Source organism: Callorhinus ursinus, unplaced genomic scaffold, assembly GCF_003265705.2.
Source record: "Callorhinus ursinus isolate GAN/ISIS: 27379988/994484 unplaced genomic scaffold, GSC_fseal_2.0 scaffold3, whole genome shotgun sequence".
Lineage (NCBI taxonomy): Eukaryota > Metazoa > Chordata > Mammalia > Carnivora > Otariidae > Callorhinus > Callorhinus ursinus.
This window is the reverse complement of record NW_027397065.1, coordinates 12,780,433-12,795,551: the sequence shown is the minus strand read 5'-3', so window position 1 is coordinate 12,795,551 and position 15,119 is coordinate 12,780,433. Positions and strand designations below refer to the sequence as shown.

The 15,119-nt window shown below is 38.8% G+C and overlaps 1 protein-coding gene across 1 annotated transcript in view; it reads right to left on the bottom strand.

The window, feature by feature from the left end:
- RHOBTB3 (Rho related BTB domain containing 3) overlaps positions 1-15,119 on the bottom strand; it is a 54,805-nt gene that overhangs the window by 29,044 nt on the left and 10,642 nt on the right. Inside the window, exons 4-6 of the mRNA XM_025866804.2 lie at positions 9,376-9,530; positions 5,852-5,963; positions 3,364-3,729 (exon numbers count right to left, since the gene is read on the bottom strand). Coding sequence (XP_025722589.1) covers positions 3,364-3,729; positions 5,852-5,963; positions 9,376-9,530 — 633 coding nt within the window. The remainder of the gene's footprint in view (positions 1-3,363; positions 3,730-5,851; positions 5,964-9,375; positions 9,531-15,119) is intronic.

The following is a 15,119-nucleotide window of genomic DNA, read 5'->3' as shown; positions in this document are numbered from 1 at the left end:
GCAGGTGATGCGTGTAGTCCAGAGCATCAGCATTACCTGGGAGACTGCGTGAAATGCAGAATCTCACGCCTCAACCCCCCGGGGCCTACTGAATCAGAATCTGCAGATGACGGGCACCTGGGTGGCTCAGTCAAGCGTTTGCCTTCAGCTCAGGTCATGACCCCAGGGGCCTGGGATGGAGCCCCACATTAGGCTCCCTGCTCAGCGGGGAGCCTGCTTCTCCCCCTGTCCCTCCCCCTGCTCATGCTCCTTCTCCCTCCCTCTCTCTCTCTCAAATAAATAAATAAAATCTTGGGTGCCTGGGTGGCTCAGTTGGTTAAGCGACTGCCTTCGGCTCAGGTCATGATCCTGGAGTCCCGGGATCGAGTCCCACATCGGGCTTCCTGCTCAGCAGGGAGTCTGCTTCTCCCTCTCACCCTCTTCCCTCTCGTGCTTTCTATCTCTCATTCTCTCTCTCTCTCAAATAAATAAAATCTTAAATAAATAAATAAATAAATAAAATCTTAAAAAAAAAATCTGCACATGAACAAGATCCCCAGTTGACTCGCATGCACATTAAGTTTGAAAAGCCCTGGTCCAAATGATGGACAAGCTGTAGCAGCAACCACCTGTTGTCAGAATAATGGTCTTCCTGAGGTTGATCTCCAGAGTAACGGAGCTTCCTTATTAAACTCCTGTCTTGCCTGCTCTATTCATTCCATCTCCCCACTATCACCAGAGATGAGCATGCCAAAGCCCAGTCTGATCATGCTTAACATTCTAGAACAGCTTTGATGAACAGCTTCCATCTGGCTTGCCAGCCTCATCTCCTGCAAGCCTTCACCTCCCACTCTGTACTCCAGCGGGGGGAAACCAGCACTTACTACAGATACATTTTCCTTAATGTATGTTTCCCAATAAATTAACTTCTTTCAAATAGCATTAGAGTCAACACATAAGGGGGCTAAGGAAAGAACATTCTTTTCTTTCCCCTTTGCTTCCATCTGCATGTATTAATTTTGCAATTTAAAAAAATCATTCCCTACACGAAAGACAAGTAGGTTCTGTCACTGGAGATACAACTAGTTCTTTTATTGCTACCTTATTCAAGAGGATGTAACTGACTTCAAAGTGCTCATGTGCCTTCGAAAATATTCAATAGATATTGTGGTAAACTTGCTGAACAATTCAATTTCAACAGTAACATCTCCGAAAAGAAAAGCCAAATACTTCCTTCACAGTTCTCTAAACATCATTAAAGACTTTTTTTCATTTAACATGTAAACATTCTTGTTTTTCAGAATTAGCCTTAAATTCTAAACTGTGAGACTCAAAGTTTAAACATGAAAATCTATTAGTATATGAAGTGTTTAACTAACCTGCTTTATTCATATGATGATTCACAGCTACTAGAGTCTACTCATTAATTCAACCGACACAAAACCTGCCATGTTGAAGGCACTGTGTTGGTGTGCTCTGTAGGAGTGGTTATTCATGCCTTTTCCAAGCCAATATTCACTGAATAATGGGTTTAAGACCCACCACTATCATTCTACTCCTATGTAGGTATATGTATGTACATATATAGAGATTTTTTAAAATTTTTTTAAAGTAATTTCTACACCCAAAGTGGGGCTTGAATTCATGACCCTGAGAGCAAGAGGCACATGCTCTACTGACTGAGTCAGCCAGGTGGCCCATATATATACATTTTAATGCACTCAAATCTTCATACTGCAACTGCACTTTTCAAAACCATTAATTTTTATTTTAACTTAGAGTAAAATTATATAACCACATCCCAAATGAAAAAAGTAAAATCTGATATTAACATCAATTATTTCAACTGAAGACTACCCAAAGGTTTCTTACAAACATGAAACAGCACTTTATTTATTTGCAAACCTTTATAAACTTATCTGTCCCTCATTTTGAAGTCTAAAAACAGATTATAAATGTTTCTGCACAGCCACATTCCAGAGGAGTGACCTTAACTTAATATTTCATCAGAACATGATTCCAAGTGAAAAATTAAAGAAGAGAGAAGTTCTCAGAAAATTTTTACTTAGATGCTTACTTTAAAAATCATTTTATGTCAATTCTTTTCCATTTTTATATGGGACACTTAGATTTGACACCCTCAATGCATTAGCTAAAGTGACTCAGATAAAACTTCTATTTTTTAAAATATAGTAGCTACAATCATTTAAAAGGACAAGAAAAAAATAATTGATAAGCTCTTTTTTTAAAAAGACTTTATTTCAGAGAGAGAGTGAGTGAGAGAGAGAGGGAACACAAGCAGGGGCAGAGGGAGAGGGAGAAGCAGGCTTCTTGTTGAGCAAGGAGCCCAATGCGGGGTTCGATCCCAGGACTCTGGGATCATGACCTGAGCCGAACGCAGATGCTTAACCAACTGAATCACCCAGGCACCCGATAAGCTCTATCTTAAAAAGATAAGTGCACAGTAAGAAAAAAAAAGTAAAATCTAAAATAGTCAAAGTCAGGGTACCTGGCTGACTCAGTTACTGGAGTGTGTGACTCTTGATCTTGGGGTTGTGGGTTCAAGCCCCACACTGAGTGTAGAGATTACTTAAAAACAAAATCTTAAAAAAATTAATTAATTAAACAAAGTTGATCAGATCTCAGTCTAAACTAACTTCAGATACTCTTTCCAGTTCCTAAACTGAATTCAAGGACCCTGCTAATTTCTCTTAATTCCCTCCAAAATCTAAGAGTAAAACAAAAGTGAATAAATGGCCATCTTTTAAGATGCAGATACTGGGACACCTGGGTGGCTCAGTCGGATAAGCATCTGACTCTTGGTTTCGGCTCAGGTCATGATCTCTGGGTCATGATCTCAGGGTCCTGAGACCGAGCCCCACATTGCGCTCCCCACTCATCTGGCAGTGGGCTTCCTCTCTCCCTCTGCCCCTCCCACTGCTCACGTTCTCTCTAGCATGTGCTCATGCTCTCTCTCACTCTCTTCCTCTCAAATAAATAATCTTTTAAGAAAAGATGCAGATACTTATTTTCATTCACACTTTGAAAATTTTGTTTCTTTAGAGTTAGACTGGACAAATGCTCATATTTTCACATTTTGGTTATTTTTGTTTAAATAAAATACTGACTAACATCTGCTCAGTAGGAAAAGAAATTACTATTTTCACAAGTAGATTTAAAACCAAGGCAAGTAGACTTATAAGTAAGATGGAAAGCTTGGACCAATTCCTGTATATAAAGTAAAGACTATTTCATGTATAATCCTTACCTCGGATGGTAGAAAGAAAATAAACATGGAGCTAGACAATACACCTGAGGACCACAGGCGTAGTTCCTTTCAAAAGCTTAATTAAGAGAATGTACCAGAACCATTTAACAAGATACCTGAATAAATGAAGCGCAGAATGTCCGGCAAACAAGAGCAGAAGAGGGCATCTTTGACGACGACGCGTAAGGGCGGGTTGCCTGGAGTATCCTGGCGAGCACCGGGAAATGCAGTGTCTCTGCTGATAGTGAAGAGGTCTTGGGTAGTTCGGATGATACTGGAATCCTGAATGTCAGCGGGACTCTTCACATTGAAAAGTAGCATGAAAACGTGGCTTACGGCACACAGGACAATCTTGTGGGCCTCGGCAACTTCCTTCAAATCTGGGTTGTAAAATACCACATCCACACACTGGCAGCAGAACAACAAATTATTCAAATCAGAGTTATAATGCGATGCTTCAGCCTTTAAGACAGGCATTTTTTCTGTTTCAAAGAAGAAAATAAAAGTGACAAATTTTTCTTTAGGTCTATAGACCCAATCATTTCCGGTTTCTTTTAAACACAACAAAAGAATATTTTCTTAATATTATTAAGTTGAGCCACATGAAATTGCCAACATTTGGCCATTTGTGACCCTACGAAAACAGCAATTGTGTGTAACTTAATCTAATCATAAACACATAAATTAATTATCCTGAGATAACAGTCACAGAAATACACAGTATTTTTTACAGTGCAAAAGAAAATGGTACTAATGCTATTAACAGCAATAAAATAGTACTTCTCACTATTTGTGTGTCCCCAAATAAAATCTCTCTCTCTAGAGTCCTTAATTTCCAAAAAAACGATGTAACCTTCAATTTCCTAGTTTGATCACTAACAAAGGTAAATTAGCCCTCAGTCGATTCAGAATATCCCCACAGAGGATCACACTCTAGGCCCTCATCATAGACCCTAACTGTAAAATATCTGCTGGCTAGATTCATCCCAAGCTGAGCCAAGGAAAGTGTTATCTGTAAAGGGTTGCTTGAAAGCTACACAATCCTCTAAATCAGTAGAATTCAAACTTCTTTAGGAATGAAAATTCTTTACTCTAAAGCAAAACTCCAGTCTCTAAAACCGATAATAACAAGGAACTTTGGTGGCTAGGCTTTTTCCGAACTACACCCCATCCTTCCCTCCACTGCCTAAGGCACCTCAAAGACCCTGAATGATTTACGAACAGTGTAAAAGCCACATGCCCTGGAGCCCAGGATCTACCCTTAGAACAAATGAGCACCAGAACCAATGTTCAGTGTGACACCTCACAGAAGGGCACCAAGTTCCACCTGTGAGAACGGAGACTGCATTTGTCGACCGGACCCTTCGGAAAGCCCCGTCTGCTAGGTCACTGAGCACCCCAGGCGGAGACCCACGTGAGAAATTTCTCCTTCTGCTAAATCCATGAATGGCTTTGCTTTCTCAGAGGAACTGTGGTGTTTTCTCTTCTTGAATTAATAAGAACCAAGAAATTATCTATCTCCACTGTTTATTTGGCTATTCCCCACCCATCTTCTCATCCAGAAAGCATTTAAAGCAGCAGGTTTGCTCCATAACAGACCACATCTCCCCGCTTACTTTGCACACCAGGAAGTTCAAAGCCAAACTGTGTATCACTTAGGATCTATCTGCATTTAAAAAAAAAAAAATACCTGGAATTGACTTCCCATACTAATTTATGTTTTCCGAATTTTTAATGTATGTTGATTTATTTAACAAGTACTTACCAAGTACCTACATTTTACAACAATTTCCATAACAAATTGGTCTGCATAGTGTACTACTATTCATTTCTATGATATAATTATTCAAAATTGTTGATAAAAGTTAATTTTGATAAAATTGTATTTATGTATCTTTATTTTCCTCTAACCTTGTGTTATGAACATTTTCAAACATTTGAAAAAGTTGAAAGAATGATACAATAAGCACACACATATCCTTCACCTGCATTCTGCAATTAACATTGTGTCATGTTTGCCTTATCTCTAGCAAGATACACTTACACACACACTCATACTGCTGAACCACTTAAAAGTAACTTGAAATCATCAAGATACTTCAGCTCTAAATAACGTCATATTCATTTCCAAAGAATAAGGACATTCTTCCATTAATCACAGAACCATTACCATACATACAAAAATTAACAATCCCTTCATGTCATCTAATTTCCAGTCCATATTAAAATTTTACCCAACTGCCCTAAGTCTTTGAGATGTTTTTATTGAACCGGAATCCAATCAAGGTTCATGTATTGCATTTGGTTGTTATTTCTTAGACTTTAATCTACGATAGCTCTTCACCACACACACTATTTTTTAAAGAAGCTATAGACTCAAGTTTAAGACAGAATTCCTCAAAGTCGGTCCAAATACCATCTGCTTCAGAATCACCTGGAAACTTATTTTAAAAGCAGACTCTACACCCCATCCCAGATTTACTGAAAAAGAATGCCAGGTGAGTCCCTCAACATACTCAAATTTGGGAACAATTGCTCCACGACTTGTGAAGTGATCTATAATAAATATCAATTGAATGTAGAAACATTGGTTAATAAATGCACCTGGTTGTTCAAGCTGAGGTGGTCTAATTCCATGAAATGAGTTGCTCATTTTCCTTTTCTTCATTTTTTCACTTGTCTTCTGATTTAAGGCTTGAATCATAAAATACTCCAACTAAAACATGAATAGAATTTTGATTAAAGCTTCAACAAAATTATGTATCTGACATGATTATTGGTACCCCAAATCACATTTGCCAAATGTTTTTAATGCCAGTACCATCTCCATGTAAGCTTTAGCAAACACTTTAAACAATTTTTTATTAAAACAAAATGTATCAAGTAGAACAGACTGTGCCTTGTCTAAGCATAAATAAACTACCCATTCAAGAAGGAACTGTTTATTCTCTTGAATAATCAAGAAAGCCCAGCAGTACGACTGTGTGACTGTCAATAACCATCTTGTGGGCAACCACAGCAGTTAATACCAGAAAAACTCAAGGCAGGACAGATCTGGCTCTATGTCACAGATGCTCATATCAACTAGGGATATTTACACGTGCTTTATTTTTTGCTTGAATAAATTACATTGAAATACATCCTTTATGTTATAAATTAAAAATCTTGGGGTGCCTGGCTGGCTCAGTCAGTAGAGCATGCAACGCTTGATCTTGGGGTTGTAAGTTCGAGCCCCATGTTAGGTGTAAAGATTATTTTAAAAGGTGAGGGGCACCTGGGTGGCTCAGTGGGTTAAGCATCTGCCTTCAGCTCAGGTCATGATCTCAGGGTCCTGGGATCAAGTCCTGCATTGGGCTCCCTGCTTAAGGGGGAGCCTGATTCTCCCTCTCCCTGCCCCCCGTGCTCTCTTTTGCTATCTCTCTCTCTCAAGTAAATAAATAAAATCTTTAAAAAAAAATTAAATTAAAAAAAAAAAAAATCCTAACCACACGCACTTGCACAGCACCAGACCTATGCCTTACACTGTGAGGCTTGGGGCAAAAGAACAGAGAGAGGTCCATGTACCACATACACAAATATTTAAACTGAGTAAATCAAGAAAACAAACTATTATGTAAAAGATATTCTATCCTCTTGCTTTGACAGCCAGGTTTGGATTTAAATTCTCAGACTTCTCAGAGTTTCGTGTAGCACAGGGAGAACTGGCCCCTAACTCCCAGGCCCCAAGACTGCTCCTTCTCTTCTCATGCCCTGCTCCATCCCATGCCTCAAGGAGCTTTATACGTATAAGTAGACATTCATGCCTACATGTCCAAACTCTACTCTCCCCTCCCCCATTCCTCATATGTAGTTATCCTTTGGCCACCTTTCAAACCTAGGGACACACACACTAGTAATGCAATCCACTTCAGGAGGACTGACACAGGAAAAAGGCCTGCACAAGCCTGAGAAACAGACTGAGTGCCACCGGTCAGAGAATTCTGGGGTCCTGGGTTTTGGAACATAGTTGGAGCACTGTACAATAGAACCCTCTGTTCTGTGTTGATGGAAATGCTCTATAGTATCTGTGCTATTGAATAGAGTACCATAATGGATGGTGCAGGTCTAGAAGAGCTTCTAGCTCCAGGTGGGCATACCCCCTTGGCTCCCTCAACTTGTGCCATGGGGGTGCAACTGGAGGAGGGCCAGATGGGGCTCTCTAAAGCTACAGGGCACACACCCCTCTTGCCCAGGTCTTCATCCTTGACCCTTAAACACAAGATTTTAAATGCTCCTTTCACTCTGACATTATCATCTCCATCTATATTCCTGCAAATGCCACTATTTCTTACACTCACGATCAAAGCTGTACTTTACTATTCAATAATCTCGAAAGGGATCATTCTGATCTTATTTCCATATTCTTACCAAGTCTTAAGGAAAAAATAAACTGCCATTTCTTTCTTCCAACCTTGACCACATCTTCAATCCTTATCATGCGTCCAACCGTAACTGCAACACCAGGTGTTAGGAACAAAGAGAAACAAGGAGGAGGAAGCAGAAGTGAGCAGATAAAAGTGGGAGTTGGCAGGTCGTTCGGAAGAGTGACCCTGAGATTTCAGGTTCAGGAAGTGGAGCAGGGAAAAAGGAGAGTTCCATACCCCAAGAGAATCAGCCCCTTCCTCTCCAACAAATGAAACCAAACTATCATTTTTCCCCAGTTCCCTAAATATTTCAGGGAAATGCAAAATTCTTAGACTAAATTAAGATTTTTTTTAATCCACTACAATACAGTATCTTTGACAGGAAAATTAGATTTCAGTCCTCTCTACCTTCCTACCCTTTCTATTTTTTATTTATCACTGTAAAAAAAAAAAAAGACAAAAGTTTCTCAAGTCATTATGATATCAGTCTTGTGAGTATATCTTTCTTAATGCTATATTATTAATGTTTCTTCACATTAGTGGGCAAATAATAGCCACTTATACATGATAGAAATCAGAACCATTTATATTTGGTGCTTATTTTATCTTTGGTTCTTCTTTGGAGGTTGGTAACTGTCCAGAACAAATGAAATTTTCTACAGTCATCTGTGGAGACCTCAACATTTTGACATGAATCCACATAATGAATATACTGGTATATTAGAAAGAGTACTTGACAAAGAGCCAAGGAACTAATGGAGAAGTTCAAAGTGCTCCTGCTTAATGCAGGGTTTACTTTAGTTTAAACCTCTTATCCATGTTTACCAAATTTGTCTGTTGAGTGGAGTCACTTCTTAGAGAGTTGAAACGATAGTTCCAAAGTCAGTTCATACTTACATGATACAACTCCATGGTATTCTCCAAGCACCATGCAGTCCTAACAGTGTAGGGTAGGGGCTATGTGCCAAGACGGGTCTCAAAGTGCCTATAGTGCCCAATAAATGCCATAGCTACAGAGCAAGCAAATCCCAAATGTATTTTTTTTAAAAGATTTATTTATTTGAGAGAGAGAGAGAGCATGTGAACGCAAGCAGGGAAAGGGGCAGAGGGAGAGAGAGAGGACAGAAGCAGACGCCTCGGTGGGCGTGCACTCTGAGGGCTCGATCTCATGACCCTGAGATCATGACCTGAGCAGAAATCAAGAGTCTGATACTTAACCAACTGCACCATCCAGGCACCCCAACAAGCTATTTGTATAAGCAGTTTCTATGGATATTTTTGAGCTGAATCATTTAGGAGTATACAAAATCTTGCCAAAGCACACACAGAGGAAGAAAAATCTTTCTTTTTGAATACTAGATAGAAATGAAGGAGAACTTTCAGGGCCCAACGGCTCAGGCTGCAAGGCTCATTGAACAATTTAAAGATACGAAGAAAACTTACATCACAGGTTTGTGTAAGTAAATATGCTTTTGATATGTTTAATAAAAAACAACAGTGTCACCAAATGGAAAACTCCAAAATATCCTATTAGACAATAGAAAACGCTTCATTTGAAGAGAAAAATAAAATTATAATTTTACTCTGACAAAACCTTATTCTACTTTCAGTTTGTTTCTCAAAGTTAAAACCAATTTTTAAAACTAAAGTTCTAATTGAGGTTCTAGAAAATAGCTACACAGCAAACCTGACAAATTACTTTATGTAACAGGGATTACCACTTACCACTCCTCCAAAATATTTTCCTATGTAGAAGTCATCAAGGCTGTGTAGTTCAAGATAGGTAGCTCCCAGCTCTTTTGCGAGTTGGATCCCTTCAGTTGTACTGACACAGCTCCCTCTGTCTGAGGTACATAGCGGGCATGTACAAGGTAATTCTTCTGAGAAAAGAAATATGAGTAACAAAGAGCTTTGAAATTAAACAGGAAAAGAAATATACACAGGCAACCTGAACATTGAACAACAAATTAACAGCTCATACCAGAACCATAGTTCAGGGGCATGTGGTACGTCCACTATCCACCAGACTGAATAAAAAGCACCAGTGTTATAGAAAGGTCCCTAAAGTAAACAAGCTTTGTGTGCAAGAATAATAAACAGTATTTTAGAAAATAGAAAAACTTTAAAATAAGTGAATATATATCACCAAAGCAAAGCTTTTATAGTAATTAAACCAATCAGCTATAATGGAGGACATGTTTCCCTTTATACAACCCTGACATCCTGAGTATCAATACAAATTAACAACTTAATTGCCCATAGAAACCATGGAAAACAGTGGGTTGGGTTACCTCTTTTTTCTTTTTTTTTTTTTTTTTTGGTAATAAACTTGAAATATATTCACCGAGTTGACTAGATCTGAATCCTCAAGGCTGCAAAATTTTATATATTTCATATAAAGTACATTCTTATTAATCCAAACATTTCAATTATTAGACTCTAAAGTATTCAACTGCAGAAAACAAATTCAATCACTTATCTTTCTCTTCAAGATTAAAAAATTTTTTATAAAGGAATAAAAAGTATTTTCAAAATGTGAACTATCGTAAATGTCATGGTTGTATCATGTACAGATGTATGGCTGGGCAGGTGGTAGATCAACATATCTATTAGGACACTCCTTAATAAAGCTAAAAATGTATGTTCTACTCTAGATTCATCAGCAAGCTTTGTTTTGTTTCATGACACATCAGATATACCATTGTTTAAACGGCAGCCAAATCAAAGGGGGATAAATCCCTTTCTAGAAATGCAGATTGTTATAGATTAGTTTCCCTGGGAAGCAGACTCTGAGATGGAGACTGGTGTGCAGGAGGTTTATTGGGGGAATGATCTTGGGAACAAATGTACTCAGGGGTGAGGGAAGTGGGACTGGGCAGAGAAAAAATTCAAACTGCAATATAGCTAGAACAAAGATCTCAGCAGATCCTACTGGCGGGGGCTGGAGCTTAGATGGCCCTTTAGAATGGTTCCCAATTTGAGGGAAGGCAGCTGGGCCTTTGTGTCCCTAAATCAATCAAGATAATCAATGACTAGATGAGGGCTGCCATGGAGGGGGCAGAACCTTGAGCAAGCAGCTTCTATGAGCAAAAGGTAACACCCGGGAAGGGACTCAGCTGTGCGCCATCAGCAGCCAACATTCTGGTAATTGAGAGAGTAAGTACAGTGGCCCCAAAGGGCATTTGGGGGGCACCTGCATGGCTCAGTAGGTTAAGCATCTGACTTGATTTCGGCTCAGGTCATGATCTCAGGGTTGTGAGATCAAGCCCCACATGGGGCTCTGCACTCAGCATGCAGTCTGCTTGAGATTCTTGCCCGCTCCCTCTCCGTACCCCTCCACTTCCCCCCCTGCTCTCTCTCTCTCTCTAAAATAAACAAATAAAAATCTAAAAAAAAAAAAAAGGTTTAAAAAAAGGACATTTGGGCAACTTCCCACAGCCTACACAATAACTTCCTTACCTGTGAACTGCATATAGGTGGACCATATATAAGTACACAAAGGATATCTAGTGCATGTGAGTGCTACGTATATAACTATGTAGATAATTTTAGCTTCATTGAAAACATTTTAGAGCTCAGAAACCAGGAATTTACATCCCCCTTTTGCAGAGGAGGAAACTGGGGCTCAGGGAAGATAAGTGACTTGTCCAAGTCTGTGTGTCAGAGATGGAAAAACAATGATACCACTGTTACTTGCTCTATCTGATAAGCAAAGTGACATCAAAAGATAAGATAAAAATTTAGTTTGAGTAAAGACACAGTGATTTAAAAGTTAAGCATTGGTTCTCAAAATTAAGCCCTGAATTCTGAGTTTTTGCTTTACTTCTTCTTCCAGGATCATCTTGTTGCCAGCATATCAAGTTTTTATACAGAATTTAGCCTATCTTGAAAAATAACACGTTGGTATTTCACATTCTTTACAAAGATTCATAAACAGTGCCTTTGATTTTCTGAAGACAGAGGCCTTCTTATGTCTACAAAGCTCTCCTTATGTTGATGGAATGGGGTAAGTAGGCAGCCCATCGTATTAAACTGTATTTCTAAACAAAAATAAAGCAATGTGTTGCAAGTGAAAAATTAAGTGAACATAATATAAAATAACTTTTAACAAATAATCTTGATTTGAAGGAAAATCCAACTAATTTCAGGTTTAACCCAGCTGAGCAGGGTTTTCAGCTGTCTATAGCCCCACGTGGGGCTCTGCACTCAGCATGCAGTCTGCTTGAGATTCTTGCCCCCTCCCTCTAAGTCCCCCTCTACTTCCCCCCCTGCTCGCTCGCTCTCTCTAAAAAAATAATCTAAAGGAGTGCCCTTTACCGACATACACGCCTAGAAAATTCTTCTTCATATCTAGTCTTCATATCTCCTCTGTAGCACAGAAGACATTGCTTTTCCTTCACATGCACCCAAAAGGAAAAAATGTCTTGTCATTATGTGGTGGGTATAGCACGAAAACCAACAAAACATTTATAGAATAAATAAACCTACATTATGCATTTCACCAGGAACCATAAGAGGACCCAAAATAATTTTAAATTGTGGTGTCTTCTTCAGGAGATCACTCCTGTGAGCCTACCTCAGGGTCACAGGGACTCTGGACATCAGTGTTACACTTCTAGTTAACATGTCTTTGTTCCTTCTCTTATGTGACATCTTTTAAGGTATCACAAATGTCTATTTTTTTTTTTAAGCAAACACATTGTAACTCTGGAATTCAAATGAATGGCATCTCTTTCAAAGCAGGGGCTTTCAGAATCTGTAGGGTGATTCGTACAATGTTGCCAAGTGCTTGAAAGTTTTAGAAATCCTTTTAAGAATTCTAGCCTAGCAATGTACTCGACTCTATCAAAACTTCAAAAAGAAAAGAAGACACGACACCCATTTTGGGGAGCTTAAGGCTATGAATACCCTCTAGGCATGTTCAGGAAAAAAAATTCTCTTTTAAAGACAGGTTCAATATTTAGTAAAAGCCAAAATTTGTTCAAAGCCAAATGTGATGAAGAAGACATACAAGTCAACCTTGTCAAAACATGTGTAACAAAGGAAACGATGAGACTGATTGTGTTTGCTGAACTAATTCTAAAAAGAGCTCAAGAGAGGAATTATCAGGAGAACACACAGCACAGCTTCATGTATTGCAAGGGACTGGGGGAGGGAAGCAATAAAAATCCTCGGGTTGAGTATCAGATTTAGCTTGGTAATTACTTTGCAATCACATCTATATGTGAAATTAATTTCATCTTGTTTAAAACCATTCATCCACTAACTGAACAAATGTTTGAGTACCTACCATATATCAAACAAGAAATATACACAGATAAAAGCTCATAGTCAACTGAGCCAACATAGACGTGACTGCAAATTATAATATAATACATATAATAAATACTAAAATAAAGTATGCAAAATCACCATGGGAACAGAAGGGAAGAAACTGACTCTGCCTGGGGATTAAGGAAAGGTTTCACAGAAGAGGTAGTGATTTACTGGATAAGGATGAATTGGCCATGCAGATATGACAGAAGTTGTGCAGAGGGGCACTCCCATTAGAGGGTATAGCATATGCAGAGATCTGGATGTAAGAAAAAACAACAGTACATTAGATTCCAGTTTCAAAATGGAAAGCTAAGCCCACAACTCCTCTCCCTGTCAAATCACAGAAATGATTAAACAAAGAGGGGACAGGGAGGGGACGAGAAAGGAGAGAGAAATGGAGGGAAGGAAGAAAGGGAGGCGTGGGGGAGGGAGGAAGGGAAATGTGCATATACAGAAACACTCAAAAATTAGGAGGAGAGAAACTCATCAGCCCAGAAAGGAGGAGTGCCTAAAGGCTGAAGGCAGATAGCACAGGACCAAAGAGGAAAGCTGAAGCTCAGAGGACAGGTGGGAAATCACACACTGGGCAACATGAAGAATACTCACTGCTCAATCATGGAGGAGCAACAAGGAGGCCCATGGACAACTAAGTGGAGATCAGTTGGACACCCACTGGTAGCAGCGAGGCCTGCAAATCTCATATGAGCTCTCACTCCCACCCCAACCTCAGAGAGCAGTTGAGCAGAGGAGGAGAAAGGCGTTAATCCAACAGAGAATCTAAACTGCAAAACTAGGCAAATTAAGAATTATCCAACATTTAAGAAGCCTCCATACTATGAAATAAAATCTCATCAAATGAAAAGATTTAGATCGTCCTCCTTAAAACAACTCAGTAGACCAATCAAAACAGAATCTTAAAATAAGTATAATTACTTGAGAGAGGTTTTCTTCTTAAAGTATTTACATTCTTAAAACAGGTAGAAGAAATTATGAAAAACAACCGATTAGAGATTTTGGATATGAAAAGCTGTGAAAATTTTTAAAAATGTAATAATGCAAAAGAGCAGGATAGACCCTGCAAGTAATTTGTGAGTTCGGGAAAAAGACCAAAGAATTCTCCTATAACACAACAGAGAAATAAAGGTTAGGAAATATAAAAGAAAAATAGGAGAAGCAAAGGAGAGATCCAAAAGTTTCAACATCAGTCTAATAAGAGTCCAAAAAGGACATAATAGAGAAAATAGAGGGAAGGTGGTATCCAGAAGAAATCAAGAATCTGAGGATCAAGAAATCAATATCTGAAGTTGAGACTTTCCCAGATCTAAGAAAGACATTAAATTCAAGTAGTTTAGTGTGTCAGGTACATAAGACACAAAAAATCGTGCCTACAAGGGGGCAGAAGTAGTCAGGAGATAGATCATGAAGGATCATGTCTTTTAAGTAAGATGTTACAAGAGAAAATTATTGAAGTGAGATATAAATACTGGATTGGAAAAAGAGTATCAATGGGAACTCATGATTAAAAGATATATATTTAAATATATATATATATATATATATATATATATATATATCTCCAATGAAAGGGCCTTGAAGCAATGACACTTAAGATTATGAGCACCCCTAAAGCCCCGATCTTGGTTTCTAAATATCATTGCTCACTAAATGGAACCAGGGCTCCCTTGAAGAAATTGATTGATTCCAGGTGAGCCTGGGACATCTGATGCCAGAAAATTAGGAAGCACTCAAAAATTAATTGGAACTAGCTTGAAAAGACTCCCTCCATGCAAATTTGGAGTAATATGAGCAACAGAAAGAATGAGAAGAACAGATTATAAAATATTGAATCAAAAAACAAATCCATGAATTATAATGATTCTTTTTTTTTAAAGATTTTATTTATTTATTTGATAGAGCGAGAGAGCACAAGCAGGGGGAATGGTAGAGGGAGAGGGAGAAGCAGACACCCCCCACTGAGCAGGGAGCCCGATGTGGGGCTCGATCCCAGGACCGTGGGATCATGACCTGAGCCGAAGGCAGACGCTTAACCAGCTGAGCCACCCAGGCACCCCAAATTATAATGATTCTAAAAGAAAGATGTGGGAGCAGAGAGAAGGGAAAGCTCTATTTACAGAATAATACCAACGAATAAG